Genomic DNA, 17,162 nt, shown 5'->3' with positions numbered 1-17,162 from the left:
CCGCTGCTGCTAATACTACCACCACCACTCTACTGCTGCTGCTGACACTAAGAGAAATAAATTGTGAAAATGAGCATGATTGGAAACTTTGATAAAATTATTATGATAATAAAACAAGCAATCATAAAAGGAAATTGAATTATATCCGCTTTAAAAGAGCAAAATAGCACACAGATATTTGAAGTCACCATTCTAAAATTATGTATGAGACACATGACACGTGCTCATTTTGACTGATGTTCACATTAGAATTTCTTGTTAAAATAGTCGTAACTTTCAGGTTAAGCAAATAAATAAAATAAAGTAGATAAACGCTTGTGGGACTGCTTTAAGAAAATTGTAATACATGTACATTGTAAGTTAATTAATTTAGGTCTATTTTATGTTCTTACTGGTACAAGACTGTAATACAATACAATTCAAATGTAATACAAATACAATTTATATTTTATTCATTTTTCAATTTGTTTAAAAATATTAATATGATGATATTAAACTACCGCAATGATAAATGAAATCTTTAAGAAAATATTGCGAAGGAATATTCTAAATATAGAACGGAATCCCCTTTGACGTCACATTTCACTTCGAGGCTACAAGATGTCGCCACCGTGAGATCGCAAGTGCGTGAAGTCAATGTGGGGATTATAAGCTGACGTGTTCCTAAAGAGAGGTAAGTTATAACATAAAAATCGTTTCCACATATTTATCATTAACCAGTGTAACTGGATGAGTGTGTAAAATAACATTTGAGCTTGGTGTTTGTCAGTGTGCAGTACGTTTGCAAATGTTTAATATACCCATACATCACTTGACATGGGTCGGAAATTTCAGTGGACAGAAAACGGGTGCCAAATATTTCTGTCTTGAGCACTTCTATTTACGTTTTCTGTCGCCTTCTCAGCGCGCTGGATTATTAGGATGCATCGAACACAATGATGAGTGTACTAAAATCCACATACTAATGCTCGAAACTGAATATTCTGGTTACTGAGTAGTTACCAGTAAGCAATCGTATATTGAACTTGAAGCAGAGTTTAACTTCATCCTCAGTACACCGGATTCTGGGTTACAATTTGAAACATTTAAAGCATCAGACATCAGTCTACATAATGTTGTCCATATTGCTTTGTGCTTGAAATATTAAATTATTATAAAAATTTAACATGATGTGATAATATACTCTAGAATAGAGGAGGAACATTTTAAACCGGTACATGTACATGCATGTACCAGGCTGTTATAATTTACATTTACAAAGTGTGTGTACCTTAATGGCTACAAGTGAGTTTGCTTATATATATATATATATTTTTGCCTTTTTCAGATTTTACATTTGTCTGTTCAGCACTGACAAACGAATTAAACTTATTGGCAAAAGAAGACACCCGCAGTAGAAGGTTGCATACTGAGAGGCAATTTTCCACAGCAACGTAGAGTACTAAATAACCATGTTTCGGGGTAGCAGACAGAGGCGAGGTCCAGGCCTCGGTTTAATGCTTTTAGTGATGCAACTTCTGAACGTTGGACTTGACAATATACCACCAGTAACCTTAGCTACAATATTTGGCAACACTGCAGTATTCCTCGGTCTTTTCGACCTAAAATATCCATCCATTGGACAAGTCTGTGTCAGTGTCGTTAATGTTTGGTATCGAAAAGACTGGCAGCGCCTCCTATTGGCAGCATTTTTTCATGCTCACGAGTGGCATCTTTACTATAACATGGTGTCATTTCTGTGGAAAGGTATCAGCTTAGAGAAGAGACTGGGCAGCTTGTATTTTGCATATCTCATAGCAGTATTTTCTGTACTGGTCAACTGCACCCTGTTATTGCTGGACACTGCTGCAGCCAATATTTATGAGAATGACCACTACTTGTCCACATGTGCTGTTGGATTCTCTGGTGAGTTGTTTGGCATCACAGAAGTATGTTTATATACAAACAACAGGGTTGGATAGACTAATTACCCCTTTGTACTCCCTCTTTTTCTTCCTAATTTGAAGTAAACTTAAATCAAATAACCCCAGTTTTCTTGAATTTATGAGTAATATATCTGAATGTTTTCCAGGTGTGATATCTATCTTGAAGGTGTTAACCACCTACTACACATACCTGTATCTGTTTTCCAGGTGTGATATTTGCCCTGAAGGTGGTGACAACTTACTACCTGCCCCCAGGTATTCAGTATGTGATGGGGATCCCTGTCCCCTCCAGGATAGCCTGCTGGGTGGAGCTGGGAGTGATACAGTTACTGGTACCCAATGCCTCATTTACAGGTGATGTATCTTTTTTGTTATTATATAAACTGTTAGTGGTAAAGAAACTCCCATAGATCTAAAGTTAGAAATGTTATTTTAACTTCCATATATTGTCTGTGACAAAATTGTAATTAAATATTCTATATGTCTTCTTTACATTAAATTATATAAAAGTAATGTTAGTAAACTTTCAGATGTTCTGTGTTAAAAATGCTATTTTTACTTCCATTAATTTTTTTCTAAAATGATACTAAAATATCTATGTATTTCCTGATACAGAATGTTCAGACAAATGAATTTACACTATTCTTTATTATCTAAATGTGCTTTGGAATTAACTTGGGGAAATACCTTGTTGATTTTAGTCAAGTTCATTTTAAAAATTATACTATGCACATGCACACACCCATGAAAGTACAGGCAGACTTGCATGCATTTTCAAAAATACTAGCACACACACACATACACACACACACACACGCACATGAAAACATATACAAGCACACGCTAAAATATGGACACGCACACACAGACACTTCATTTAACCTTGCAATGGTCATACAGCTTAACTTAAGATTACATGCATTCATGTACGACATGCACATCATTCTCTAAAGTTGACAGCATTTTCTTTCAAGAAGGATTATGTAGCATGAATACATATTGACACAACTACATTCCACAGAGCTAAAACTCTCATAAGACCTCAAAAGGTTATTTTCAGCTTAACCCAAATGTGACCGCATTCAGTGTGTATGTGGTGTATGCAAACAAAATTTTGAATCACTCTGCTGGGGTGAAACATGAGCATATATATATCTGTTGGGATTGGATTCGTGAATTGATGTGAAATTGGAGTTGGACGTAAATCTCACCTGCATGACTGATTTGTCGTCTGCTCACCCCACCCTGTAAAGTGCATTTGGACTTTTTGTTGGATGGTGGGATTTTTCTCCTTAAGAAAATTGACTGTGACTTGAAAAATAAGAATAAATAGTTGAATGTTATTCTTTTTTTAAAACTTATAACATTCAAGTCAAGTCCTCGCAACAGTAATTTGATACATGTAGTTGAAGACACTGAAATACCAGGTATTTATTTATTTCTGAGGTCATAAATTTTAAGAAACACAACATGGCAAATCCATTCATTTCTTCTCAGTTAACACCCAGATGTTATCTGCAATATATACCGGTATTGGTGACACTTTTGTAGTCAGTACTAGCACTAGTACATAAATTATAAAAGTAATTAAATCTGATTATCTCAACTTGCAGGTCACCTGGCTGGCATTTTGGTGGGACTGGCATACATGAAGGGTCCTCTGAAATACATCATGGACAGTATTATTAGTCCAGGTATCTCTCTCTCTCTCTCTATGTGTGCGTCTGTGAGTGTTAGTGTGTGCACTAGTTTGTATATGATATGTATATAAAAGTGTGCATGTACATCCATGCACTTATTTGTGTACATACCCCTGTAGCTAGATTCATTTGTATGGGCACTGACAGTGGTAAGTAGTTATGAGTATGTGCACTGCCAGTAGGTATAGGTATAGTTAAATAATAAGTATGTATTATTATTTAACGTGCAGTCACTTGCTTGGTTGGTAAGGAATGGCATGAGATCCTTGCAATTGAATAATACCAGTATTGGGTGAGGTGCTAGCCACACCCCAATACAGAAATTTACTAGTATTCCTGGTCTCATTCAATACCCCATTCTCCCAGTAAATGACTGCAAAATAAATTTATCAGGTCACTGAGGTTAAACTAAGAAAAAAAAAACATTTTGTTACTCCACCAAACCAAAACAGCACCTGATGTGGGCCAATTTTCCCTTTGTACCATAGTGAAATGACTGCATCATTAGACCTGAGGCAAATGTTGTCATTGGCTCTTGTAAAGATATCATGACATATAAACAAGGCTCGGGGAGGGGGGGGAGGGTATTGTTTTAGATTCCATTCTTTTCTACCAATTAAATCTCACATTTTTTTTTCACAGATCTAATAAATATATAAAAAAAAACATTAAATAATTTGTCTTTTGTTCTTTGGAGCTGTCATTCTGCCAGTATTATTTTGATTGTTTTCATGATTCTGTAGTTGTCATACAAAATATCTGAATGTTCAGTGCACATGATAGTACATAAATATATAAAAGCCTGAAACAACTGAATTATTTGCAGCTGACGCGAGAAGATTCACACCAACAAGTAGAGCCAGTGGTTGGAGGCAGTTCAGAGGTCAGGGATCAAATCAGGGTCAAGGTTACAATTTAGGAGGTACTGTATGCTGTTCATCTTGCACTGATTATGTTTTTTATTATTTTAACAATTCTTTTTATTTAAAAAAATACGAGAAAAGGAATATTATTTTAACAATAAACATTCTTTTCTTAAAATTATTTTTGAAGAGTGATAACTTAAGTAGATAATAGCCTTGATATGCTTTTTATACATATGACAGTACTAGTAAATCTATGCATTTATATTTTTCAATATTGTAATATTTCAGGAAGTGGTAGATCATATAACTCCAAACTCTACACAGGAGGCCTCACAGAGGAAGAGCAGTATAGAAGAGCAATGGAGGAGAGCATGGCAGACAGTGAGTATGAATCTAAGCTGGAAGCTTTAGAAAGTTTGTATCTTGATAAAAAAAGTTCTCAGCATAAAAATATCATTGACAAATGGGACTGAAATGTATTGCAAGTTGGTGTTGTGTGTGATTGTTGTATCAATTTCTATAGGTTCTTCCCAAAGATATCATAATGATTCATCAACTATTTAATGGCAGATCCAAGGGCAGGCCCATCTCCTGCCCTTAGCTCTTGAGCCCCCCCCCCTCCCATCCCAAAGAGGAGTAATTTCAGCAAAATGAAACAAAATTAAGTCATTTCTCTATCCCTACATATTAATCATCCATTTTTTTAATATGTACATTTCTTTCCTTTTGTCACAACTTTTTTTGGCAAAATCCTAGATCTGTCAATTGTAAGCAGGTACAGAGAGAGAGAGAGAGAGAGAGAGAGAGAGGGAGGGAGAGAGAGACTGAATGGCCTGAAATTGTTATAAATTTCCATGTCTTCAAGGCATCCAGGTAGTTCCAGTTACCCATTATACAGATGACGGGGCAGAGGAGGAAGATCATGTGACCACTGGGCAGTCTGCAGACGATGGTAGATAAGCTGAATTAATCTGAGCGTCTATACCCCAGTAGCTTGTCTTTCTCTGTTCCTTCACTGAATCATTTTAAGGTCCTTTTGCACATCAGTTTTCTGTACGGATCCAGTTTGAATGATTAAAATCTCAATGGCCTTGTTATTTTATGAAAAAGCCACTTAAACCAGCAATTCCTTGCCTAAACAGAGCCCTTGTCCCCAACATGGCCAGTTTACCATCTTGACCAGATTTATTTTCATTGGTTCAATATAAGACTAGTAGTGTAATGTTAAGACCAGTCAAACTGGTCCAGTACAAAAAACTGGACTGCTTGATGTGCAAAGGGCCTGAGTGTTTACTGTTACATATCTTTCAGATAAGACATATGTTTATAAACCATTGACTGAGTTATGGTAGTAACTCAATCTTGTCAATGGCCTTTAGTAATCAAACTTTTAGATACATGATTTTATAATAACAAAATTTATATTTCTATATAGAATTTATGGCCTGCCTTTTTATTTTGTTGCTACCACTCAACAAGAATGTTGAATATTGAAGAAGTTATGACTTAGAAAAATACAGTTTTTGTAAAATTCACAAGTTTTTGCCATTGAAAAGTTCGAGAAATTACCATATTGTTTTGTACTAAGACTTATTATACTAATACTAAGTAGATATGTATGAATTTATATATGAAGTCAGACATGATTAAATTAATAAAAAAATTCTTAAGATCTAAAATTTAGAATAAGTTTCAAATGTAAACTTGCATACAGGTACACTTTTATTTTTATTGTCTTAGTCTGTCTGTTTGTTCAGATGATGTGAATTTATTTTTTGCATGCTCACATGGGTCATACATGTAGCTTCTTAATAATGCCATTCCATGACAGCCTGTTTAAAATCCTCAAGTTATTAACCATTTATTACTTTTAATGTCTTGATTCTATGTGTTAAGTTTACAAATTAATTTTTTTTTCTACTTTAATAACTTTCGCTCCTGTAACTGCAATGGTCAATCATACAGTCATCACATCTTGAGCTTGAGGTCCGTAGCTTTGCATTTTTTATCATTTTCAAGACTCCACAGGTGCATGCGCATTGGAAACTCACCACAAGCAGCATCTGTTTCATTTTTACTAATTTTTTACTCTCAAACACTCATTTTGTTGGCAATGTCTGTGGTTCTGTTGAAAGTCCAAAAAAGAGTTGAAATCAGCAGATAATGTTTCACAAATATGTATATAATTAAAAATTTAATCTTGAAAGACATTTAATAATCATAATGTTCAGAATAATTGAAGTTGTTTTTAGTTTGGTAATGATCACCACTGTACAGCTATCATGCATGTTTGTACTATAAAAAATACAATTATCTTTTCTGGCTATTTGTGTATGCTTCATTTTTCATACATTGTTATTAATCTTCATGGAGATCTCTCTCCAATTCCTTTGATAAAATTGCTCTTGTATTTTGAAATATTTCATTGTTATCCCCCTTTTCAAGTACATTTACATGTATATACCTGTTTTCAAGTACATTTATTAGAAGACTCACAGGGCCGTAGGCTGCAGGGGGGGGGGGTGAAGTTTTCTAAAGTAAAATTATTTGGAGATACTTAAAGATACTTAGCCTTTTCCTCTCTCCCAGCCAATTAGAAGGGTATTATTGTTCCTTTCGTCAGCGTCAAGCACCCTGAGCATCAGAGATAACTTGACAGTAACCTCTTCACTATAGCCTATCTTCATCGTGTCAAGTTACCTCTGACCACATTCGATTGCCCCCGCCGCCCGCCAATCAAATTTAAAGCCCGCACTCAACAACTCACTGAACGATCTAGCCAATGAACGCGAACGAGTCAAAGCGCGCTTTGTTCAAATCCGGACCAATCAAAGATAAGGCTGAATATCAGGGACTTGCCGTAACCTGTGGGCAGCACGCAAAATACATCATCCCTCAATAGATAATGATGCAGGGCCTCCAACTGCTCTGGTTTCAATTCCGATATACTCATATTTTGCAAAGAATCAAGAGATAACTTAACACATTATTTTACGTAGTCACTCGTAGGAGACGCCATGCTTTCTTTGTGTACGGTTATGCACTCAGAACTACTCGGATGTCTCCGCACTCGACAATAACTTTGTTGTTAGTATGGAGCTTGCGGAATCAGCCGAGGATTACCGGTTGACGGTCAACCAATCAGCGTTTTCACCAAACTTTGGTGAAAAATTTTGAAACTTGGATTCGATTGGCTTATATAAACTAGGTCAAACTATTTTCGTCAGAGGTAACTTGACACGATGAAGATAGGCTATTGTGAAGAGGTTAGTGTCAAGTTAACTCTGAAGCTCAGGGTGGCGTCAAGACGAGGACCTCAGGCAGTAGATATGACCTGAATTGAAACCCTGCCCCCCCCCCCCCCCTCGTCCCAAGGATTTTTACTCAGCCTACGACCCTGCTGTATATGACACGGTCTCAATATCAGGCCTACCCAACTACCAGACTCGGCACCGAATGATCCTGAATTCACCGGTAAATCGGACCACACTACCCGTTTTCAAGGTGTGTATCAGTACGCATTTCACAGTATCAGACGCGACACCGCTCTTGCCTAGTACACGATGTGATAGTGACGATTCTCAGCGGGGTTGAAAAGCATTGCATCACCACTCAAAATTTGTTCAGGGTATGATACTGTGTAATGCGTACTGACTCACACCTTGAAAACGGGTAGTGTGGTCTGATCCACCGGTGAATTCAGGATCATTCGGTGCCGAGTCTGGTAGTTGGGTAGGCCTGAATATAACTACTATAAAATTACCTTGGTTGCAATCGGTGTTGGGATAACTCTGATGGGTGTCACACCAGTACTAACCAGAAAATGGATTAACGTGAGTTTATTCAGACATTTTCCCACCACTAGGAAACGAGGAGGACTCTACAGAGATCTCTTCAAGTCCCAGAAATGCGAAACAAGGAGGTTCCAGTTTTGAAAAGACCACAGATGGCAATCCTCATGATATGAACTTAACGAGGAATGATTTACATACAAAATACGATGAGAATGATTATGATAAGATACAGGAACTTTTATCTCTGGAATGTGGTAAAGTTTTAGATGCTTTATCAAAATCACAACTTGAACAGTGTGAAGTATCTGAGGAAGAAGATGAAGCCACAGAAGAGGCGAAGACGTCCCGTATCACAAGTACAAATAGTTATGAGGATGCTTCGTCTGGCAAGACACCAACCTCTACTTCACATTTGGCTTCCAAAGAAGGAACCTTTCTGATGTCTAGAATGAAGAAACCTCTACCTGCAAGAATCCAGGAACCTGAGAAAAAGAAAAGAAATAACGGTCTTTCTTCAAAACCAGATCCCCCCTTATTGTGCGAGATACATGTATCCAAAGGGAAGGAACATTCTGTGACAGCAGTGGATAGCGAGAAAGCAAATTTGGAAACCGTATCGACACGGCTGCCCAAGGAAAATGGAATTCCTGTTCTTGGTATAACCAATTACAAGGAAATTTATAGCTCTTTTTTTTTATACATAAGTAGTCATAACCCATCGGCAATCAACAGCTGATGCTTATGTTACACCGTATTAGAGGCGCTTATGCGTGCAGTTCAGGGCCACGTAACTCAAAGCATGGCGCATCGAGCGTAGGCGTCTCGATTCCATAACTCGCACATACTCGCCCCATATAATAATACACTGTAGCCTCTATGTGAATTCGCTACTCGATCGCAATGCGCGGTGCTTTCGAGTTACGGGGCCCAGGAAAACATTCTACATTGCTTTCAGCATTGGCGACAATCACATTTATATCACATGTATTTGTGGCAATGGTTTCTCCGTCACTAATTAATGGTTTTCATTATTTTTATTGATTTATATTTTAACGAACGGTACTGGTACGCTCAGTGTTGACTGCTTTAAGTTTGGTCTGCCAGTCCATGTATGCTTTGAAACGTTTCCCCTTCAATTTGACGTGCTATGCAGTGGTTGATGGCGTGTACACTGTACGCCTACGTAGGCCTACTGATTTATCAGCGACAACCCAGCAAACTCTCGCTTTAAACATAAAACGTTCATATTCTCCTTTTCTTTCAGCATCAAATAACTCCACAGAGCGGCAGAATGGTTCTCCTCGCCCGTCGTCAACCCCACAGGCCAGTGTCTTGACCGGCAGACTTTTATCACCCGATGAGTTAAGACAGAGACGTTTGGCTAAGTTGGAGAAGGATCAGTCGTCGCAGCCGCGGTCTCAGACAAGTCAGCAGAGTAAAGCTGGAGTTAGCCGACTACCGGTGAAGCGGAAAACTTGAAACGGAAAACATGAAACGATCTCTTTGCAGCAATTTGTGAATAGTTCGTGTAGCTGTTATGTTAAGACCATGGGGTAACAGTAGGTTTTAACGCCGAGACACTTATTTTGAGACTAAAAGATTTTTTTACAAATCCAATTTTTTAAAATCGTGGACTAATGAATGCCGGAACGAATTATTTACTGTTATTAACTGTCACTTACCGCAGGAAGGTTCGTTTTATGGCACTTTTCAGGCCATAACAAACAGTTTTTATCTCTTAAATTTAGGGCGGACTCTGTTATACGGGTCTTCTGTTTCTTTACACCGGTGTTAGACGAGTAAATAACAGAATTGTAAAATTTTAACTATAATGAAATCAGAAGACCCTATAAATATCCATTTTTTCATTTATCGCAATTGATCATATCCTTTTTTAATTTAGTTGTTCATTTTCATGTGCGTAATGTGAAAGGGTGGAGGTGGGGCTACACGTACCTGGCGTAGATCTTGAATTGCCCCCCTCTTATTCCCCCAAAAAGTACGACGAGTTAAAGGGGGTCAAATCCATGCAAGTTTCATACCCCTTAGTTCTACATATTATAGTCAAAGTGCCTACATGAACTGTTCCAGAATTAAATTGCCGAGCAAGGAAAGATATTTTGTTTTTCTGATTCCCATCTAGAAAAATCATTGCTCAGTAAGTGATGTTGAATGTTAAAGGCATATGTACATTACGACAATCAGTTTTAAAGCTCTTTAACTTAATACACATTGAAGAGCTACCTTTTGCTTACTTATTCTTGTTTTATATAGTTGTTTAATTGTTTGTCTTTTGGGAAAAATTAACGTGGATATACCGTGTAGTTGCTGAGGTAAACGATATTTTAACAACAAATGATTTGAACGTTTTATTCTGTCAGCATGTAGTATTTAACATTATTTTCTTGTACATGTACTGTGACCTGTAATGGATAAGCATTTTACCTTAGTAAGGAAATTGTAGAGGAGAGATAGCCATAGTATATTTTAGAATATAAGCTGTATGATTATAATGCAGACCAACTTAGCACGGTTTAAAGCTACGCATACATGTATATTCATTCAAAAATTCAAAAGTTAGATGCCCGTGTAGTGCGGATACGGGCGTCATTTTTGACTGCAGTTTTTGGAGCCGAGAAGCGGCATGCCGCGCCTCATCACCGCTCCTGAAGCGTTGAGTTCATATGGCATTGTCTACACTTCCCGGAGATGCCTAGAATAGAAAAATCATAACACAAAGTGTATATATGGTTAAAAGAAATAAACAGTGCATGTACTGGTAGTATATGTACAGTATGTCTGACTATAACAACATGTAAATGGTTAATCGTGCATTATGTGGTTGATAGACAAACAGTTTTGGACATATTATCACAAAAAGGGGTGCACATTCAGTGTACGGACCAAAAAAAAAAAAAAAAAAAAAAAAACGCGCGCAAAGTTCCATTGTGTATTGCTTCTTCATGCATACAAATGTACATTTAACATGTACGTGCGCCTGTGCCCAGTGCACGTACCTGTATTGTAGAAAAGTGAGACGAATTCACACTCACGCACACACACACACACACACACACACACACACACACACACGTGTACCCAGTAGCAGACACACACATTCGTGCATGCCTAAAATCACAACCGGGTTGCAAAGTACACTCGTACGCACTGGCAAATGGGTCAATAGTGTGTAAAAACTCAGATATTAATGGCTGCATGTATCTAGGTCATCGATTCAGGTGGAAGAGTTGTGAAGGTCATATTAAGATCATTGGAAGCAGTGCTAAAAGGAGGGAGTCGAATTTAACCCAAACGGATGGACACGATGCATTTCCACAGTTTATTTAAGAACGGCTGAGGTGACACTTTTGTACCACAACTGTGGGTCGACCTACCCTGCAATTAACTCACCGGTTAACCTTTGTTTTAAACGTAGGCCTACGTGTCTGAGTTCTAGCGTTTGTGTCACTGCATGACAGACTTTTTTTGTGCATAACAGGTTAGTGTCGCCGTTATAGAACTGCAGTAATTTCCTGAGCTGTCTATTGGTCTGCTGAACATATCATTGCATTGTATTATCCTTCAGGCCTTATGCACTATGGCATTTTTTCGCATTTTCTGTACATACACCATGGCACGGCTGTTTTTAATACATGCAGCATTCTCAAGTCTTCTAATAACAGCGGAAGAAATAACCGTGCAGACACGACTGGGAGATATACGAGGTAAAACGGAGACCGTGGACGGTAAACCTCTCAAGACATTCCTTACAATCCCTTACGCCGAGCCCCCCGTCGGAGACCTTCGCTTCAAGCGACCCGTTCCTAAAGCGGCCTGGGACGGGGTAATGGACGCGACCAAATACGGCCCTTCGTGCCATCAAGTCCCCGTGCCCCGGGCAGCGGAGTTCCTTCCGAATATCGACTTCTCCGAGGACTGTCTGCATCTACACGTTTACGTTCCGGTTACGGATGACAGGGGTCCAAAAGCGGTCATGGTGTTTATACACGGTGGTGGATATCGCAACGGTCAGGGAATGTTTTCACCATGTGAACGACTGTCTATTCACGGTGATGTGATATGCGTTACCATCAACTACAGGTTGGATATATTTGGGTTTATAAGCACCCTCGACAACCACGCCTCTGGTAACTGTGGGCTATGGGATCAGCATGCAGCGTTGAAATGGGTGAAAGACAACATCGATGCCTTCGGTGGAGATCCCAACGCCATAACCGTGTTTGGCATATCTGCTGGTGGAAGTAGCGTTGCTCACCACGCTGTCACGCGTCACAGTAAGGGACTGTTCAAAAGGGCTATCATTCAGAGCTCCGTGACTTTCAGCAACGGCTACGACCTGGCTCTTGATCCCCTGAAAACTGTCCGCGATGTCGGTCGTCTGCTAGGATGCAACACGCGGGACAACACGGATTTAACTGACAATGGGAAATTGGTGGAATGTTTGCGGGGAGTCGCGGCTGAGGACCTGTTGAATGCATCCAACACAGCGACAGAAATGTCGACCAGAGAAGGTGGGGTCGAAAGGATTGGCCCGGTCGAAGACGGAATGATTGTGCCGCACGGAATAAAGGAGCATTTTTCGTCCTTTATAGAAAAACCGCTCAGTGCAGCTGATAACACACTTGGCACAATTGATTTGATTGTAGGATCGACATCCGACGAGGGCAACGTTTTCTTGTATTTGCCTCTTTTTACCCAACAGGTACTAGGATTTGACATGGCTCTCGGTATCCCAAAACATGTAATGGATACCCTTCTCAAACCGATAGCTGTCGGGTTGTCACGACAGTACCAGCTGCCGGAGTTCGCGAGAGATCTCGAGAGTCTCATCCGCGAGAAGTACAATTTGGATTCCGACGACATTATCGCAAACTCTCGCGCCCTCCGAGACTTGTACAGCCACATAACTTTCAATCAACAAGTACCTGAGACTGCCTTGGCACATATTAAGGCAAAAGCAAACGCTGGACAAAATTCTGCTGGAACTTACGTTTATCATCTGACAAGAAAATTCCCAGGCCAAACTTTTCTGGGCGCGCTGGTGGGCATTCCGCTGCCGGAATGGGCGTTAGAGGGCGCGTCGCACGGGGATGACGCATTTTATGTCTCTGGGGGTCCGGGAGTAATGGGAAAACTTGCTGGTGAGATTGCGTGGAACGAGGAGGATCAGAAGATAACGAATACCATGATGACCCACTGGACGAACTTTGCTAAAACCGGGTAAAACCAGCAGATTGAACCATCTGTATGGCTCTGACATGGGGGCTATTGCAAATTAATTTAAAGTTTTAAGGAAAATTATTTAATCATTCTTCCAAGTTAGCCAAACAACCGCACCCTAAAATAAAAAGATTATTGAAACCTGATCCACATAAATAATCATCATGACTCTTCCCTTCAGCATGCACGTTTCGCAACTTTTAATTATTCTGTTCACAATATAAAATAAAGATTTACTACTTTTACACAATATTCATGGGATTATTTCAATTCCAGAAATCCAAACCAAGGCCGCAGTCTTCAAGATGGTGTGAAATGGGAAGAGTACACGTCCGAAAGTAAAGCATACTTGAATTATGACGACATCCTGACCATGAAATCAAATCTGTTGTCAGAGTACATGGAGTTTTGGACTCGGACCATTCCCAAACTTGTCGAAGAAAAGAGAAAGGAATTGAAGATGCAAAAAACAGAGCTGTAGAGTACATGTACATGTACCATATGAACTGGGGTAATGGAATTACGATTCTAGTTCCGCATAATTCACAGACCTACATGCAGCAGGACAATCGTGCATGGTAATGCCAAATTGCTCACGAAGCACTAAAATTAACGCAAGGTGAAAAGAAATGACATAAAATGATTCAAGTCTGTTCAATTCTATGTTACACGATGAACGCTGTGATGCTGCTGTTGCGAGTCACGCCAATCAGATTGATCAAAACAAACCGAAATCAAATGCCAACCAAATAAATAACGACTTAATACATGATAAAAAATAAAAGAACAATCACAACCAGTGCGATCTTCATCAAAATCATATTTTATCAGAGACGATGCATTCGGGTGAAGGAAGAATAAAAGGTCCTGTCTTTTTCTTACCTTTTTAAAACGAATTACATATTTGCACGTGATTTAATCACATCGGCAAACGTGAATTAATGGTCATTACACGATGGTTATTACATTAATGTGTAATGATTAGTTTGGTTAGTGATAACCCGGAATATAAGAAAGTATTAGAAAAAACTGTAAACTTCTTTCTATTATCTCGTGTGTTTTCACAGATTTTAATTTATCATTGAGAAGGTGTATATTTGTATGCTCTTTGTTCATTTTTTCACTTTGTATATAACTGCATGTGCATTTTCATCAGCACCTCATACAGCAAACGTTACAAAACAAACTGTGGTGCATATATACTGGGGGGGGGGGGGATGGAGGGACAGTCATAATGATTATTCATATAGCACACAAGGGCTATATAGATAAGTTAAGGAAAAGCATAAGTTGTTAACTAGACCTTGGTTTTATTTCACGTAGAAATTCTCAAGACACGTAAAAACTAAAAAGAGGGGAAAAAAAAGAAAATTACAATAATACTCTCACTACCCGTTATTTATGTGCTTAAATTTACTTACACAAAAACTGATAATTTTCAATGATCAATAATTATCAATAAACAGTGCGTATTTAAAAAACTCACCATTTCTGCCATTCCTTTAACTATAAATTTCAAGTAGCAGAAGTGTAAATAACTGATCAAAAAGAAAGAATATACTAAGTTTCCCTTCTACGGAGACACTGTGCTGAATGAAATAAAGTGCAAACTCATGGTGCACCACCCTGAATGAAAAGTTGTCATTTATGCAAATGAATGTCCATTGCATTAGATGAGCCAATAAATTCACCCGGCTCCTCAACCTCAATAAAAGCAAGGAGTTATAACAGAAGGCTTCTGTTATAACTCCTTGATAAAAGTAAACTAAACCTTACAATTCATGTGATTCAGTTTTCAGTAATCTTTTTATCTCAAGGTGCGTTTGTTTGGCTTTCTTGGAAGAATGATAATACCGCGACTGGCGATTCGAACAATAGGACAATGGGCTTGTATTTCGCATACAGGCTTGCCTTTATTTTCAATACTCTTCGGTGCATTCATCCTATTGTTCGAAGTGCTAGTCGTGGTATGAGTCATTTACAGTTATAGAAAACATCATATTTCTTTTGCTATTTCTCGTCGTCCACTGTACATAAGCGACATACAAGAGCAAATTATATCTTATCTCGGCTGCGCCTCATTAGGCTACGCTCTTGTATGTCGCAACAATGTAACTAGTACTTAAATAATTTTTCTTATAACTGCTGTAAAGTTCTTCCAAGAATAGAGCGTACCTGGAAATACTTCTAACAATTACTGCCATCTAATTTGATGACGAGTGTATAACTTACACCGCTGAAGGAAGAAACTCGTCCCATGCAAAATGTTTATCAGCAAAAGAAACTTGACGTTTTCTATTTATTTCCTCGCTGCCGCTCTTATCTTATTATGACTTAAGATTCTATGTACCGGTACAGACAGTATACTACCGGTAGTAATTTTATAAGTAATCGTTTTATTTCGAAATCCCACAGGCATTATACATGACGATGTAGAGAACCAATAAATCAATCATTTGAGATCAGGTAATGTGATTATTATATGAGATATAAGTTAAGTGTTGTCAATAGTTGGATTAGATAAACCTTGGGCATATTCGTTATTATGTCTAAGGGCCCCTTTACACTGGACGGCGTCCTTTCTGCGTCCAGCAGTACGGCCCCATTTGAGAGTTAAAAAATTATAATACTTTACGTGCCGACAACCGGCCGATCATTGAGCATTCATTCTGATACAAAATCAATGCTCGTGCCTCCTTATTAAGACCACAGCGATGCCAAATTTCATGGTCGCAGAAAGGACGCCGTCCAGTGTAAAGGGGGTATAAGCAAGGAAGTTGAAGACGTCCTTGGTCCAAGGATATACAGACAACTACGTGTACATATATCAGTATTTTTAAAGACAAAGTCATGATCCAAAACGTGCCCTACTGAAGTAATATTCAATGCCCGTACGTCAGTTAAAAGAAATAGGAGAAAAATTAAGCCTGTGAAATGAAGTTGTGATTCGTTTCTGCCCTTTGCTAATATGATAAGTGTGGAAAATGAGTGTGGGGAGAAAGATAAGAGGAAGAATAACAATTGCAGTCTAAACTAGGTATAAACATTCACGTGAGGAACTGTCGTGGTTCTTTGTTACTGCAGTGGTTAAAGACTGGAGAGAGAGGGTCCTTAAAAATAGGCCTACATGTTTGTGTCAAGTTCACCGAGGCCGTTACTGCAATATGCCAGCATCCCCTTTCCCCCTCTCTTTCTCATTCTCACTCTTTCAGTCCTTTAATTTGTCGCCTGCACACACGTCCACACTCTCTCTCTCTCTCTCTCTCTCTCTCTCTCTGGGCCCCTCTTCTATTTGCTCATGCATTGGACACATACATGTAAACATGCATAGGGTCTATAAGTTGCTAAAATAAAAGGTTTTTGCACAACAAAATACTGCTTGACCAAAATGGAAGATGAAAAGGCTTTACCTTACTTGTCATTTGTATAAACTGTTTATACATTTAGATGAACGTGGTCTTAATGTGAGATATTTGGTATACGAGTTATGTAGAGTAGATTAAAGGGCGCAAGAAAGGTGGCTTATAAAAAAGACAAAAAAGACAGCTACACTGTAGATAGGATCTCCGGTAGGAGCGCTATCAGACCTTTTAAAAGCAGTGGCAAAGGAAGACCAATCAAAAGCGGAGTCCTGGT

At 38.6% G+C, this 17,162-nt stretch overlaps 2 protein-coding genes and 1 long non-coding RNA gene across 7 annotated transcripts; 2 read left to right on the top strand and 1 right to left on the bottom strand.

Annotated features, from left to right (window-relative positions):
* The first annotated feature begins 574 nt into the window (after positions 1–574).
* On the top strand, positions 575–11,097 carry LOC106163359 (rhomboid-related protein 4). 5 transcript variants are annotated; one of them, XM_086997090.1, is made up of 9 exons: positions 575–673; positions 1,328–1,905; positions 2,133–2,279; positions 3,539–3,619; positions 4,452–4,547; positions 4,816–4,872; positions 5,357–5,443; positions 8,357–8,941; positions 9,550–11,097. In XM_086997090.1, the coding sequence occupies exons 2-9, from the start codon at positions 1,452–1,454 to the stop codon at positions 9,762–9,764; spliced, it is 1,722 nt and encodes a 573-aa protein (XP_086853216.1). In that variant the 5' UTR covers positions 575–673; positions 1,328–1,451; the 3' UTR covers positions 9,765–11,097. The 5 variants fall into 5 exon arrangements, with proteins under 5 accessions (XP_086853216.1, XP_086853215.1, XP_086853218.1 ...); XM_086997089.1 differs by having other exon boundaries at positions 4,780–4,872; XM_086997092.1 differs by lacking the exon at positions 5,357–5,443.
* LOC147759646 (uncharacterized) lies at positions 10,698–11,837 on the bottom strand. Its single transcript, XR_015331339.1, has 2 exons — positions 11,697–11,837; positions 10,698–10,998 (listed from the first exon to the last, which is right to left on the bottom strand). It is a non-coding gene; the product is annotated as an uncharacterized LOC147759646 (long non-coding RNA).
* Positions 11,838–11,883: 46 nt separating this feature from the next.
* Positions 11,884–15,245, top strand: LOC106163360 (carboxylesterase 5A). The gene is made up of 2 exons (XM_013540918.3): positions 11,884–13,526; positions 13,803–15,245. Exons 1-2 carry the CDS (start codon positions 11,884–11,886, stop codon positions 14,005–14,007), a joined length of 1,848 nt encoding a protein of 615 aa, XP_013396372.2. The 3' UTR covers positions 14,008–15,245.
* Positions 15,246–17,162: the final 1,917 nt, after the last annotated feature.

Source organism: Lingula anatina, chromosome 10 (genome assembly GCF_051362555.1).
Source record: "Lingula anatina isolate TDL-2025a chromosome 10, LinAna3.0, whole genome shotgun sequence".
In the NCBI taxonomy this organism is placed as follows: Eukaryota; Metazoa; Brachiopoda; class Lingulata; order Lingulida; family Lingulidae; genus Lingula; species Lingula anatina.
Note: the sequence above shows the minus strand (reverse complement) of the source record. Positions and strands in the feature narration are given on the sequence as shown.

Excerpts from the sequence above, each read along its gene's own strand:
- LOC106163359 (XM_086997089.1), top strand. The coding sequence starts at position 1,452 with ATGTTTCGGGGTAGCAGACAGAGGCGAGGTCCAGGCCTCGGTTTAATG. Across the intron at positions 1,906-2,132 it reads ATGTGCTGTTGGATTCTCTG|GTGTGATATTTGCCCTGAAG; the intron begins GTGAGTTGTTTG and ends TCTGTTTTCCAG. Across the intron at positions 3,620-4,451 it reads GGACAGTATTATTAGTCCAG|CTGACGCGAGAAGATTCACA; the intron begins GTATCTCTCTCT and ends AATTATTTGCAG.
- LOC106163360 (XM_013540918.3), top strand. The coding sequence starts at position 11,884 with ATGGCATTTTTTCGCATTTTCTGTACATACACCATGGCACGGCTGTTT. Across the intron at positions 13,527-13,802 it reads ACGAACTTTGCTAAAACCGG|AAATCCAAACCAAGGCCGCA; the intron begins GTAAAACCAGCA and ends TTTCAATTCCAG.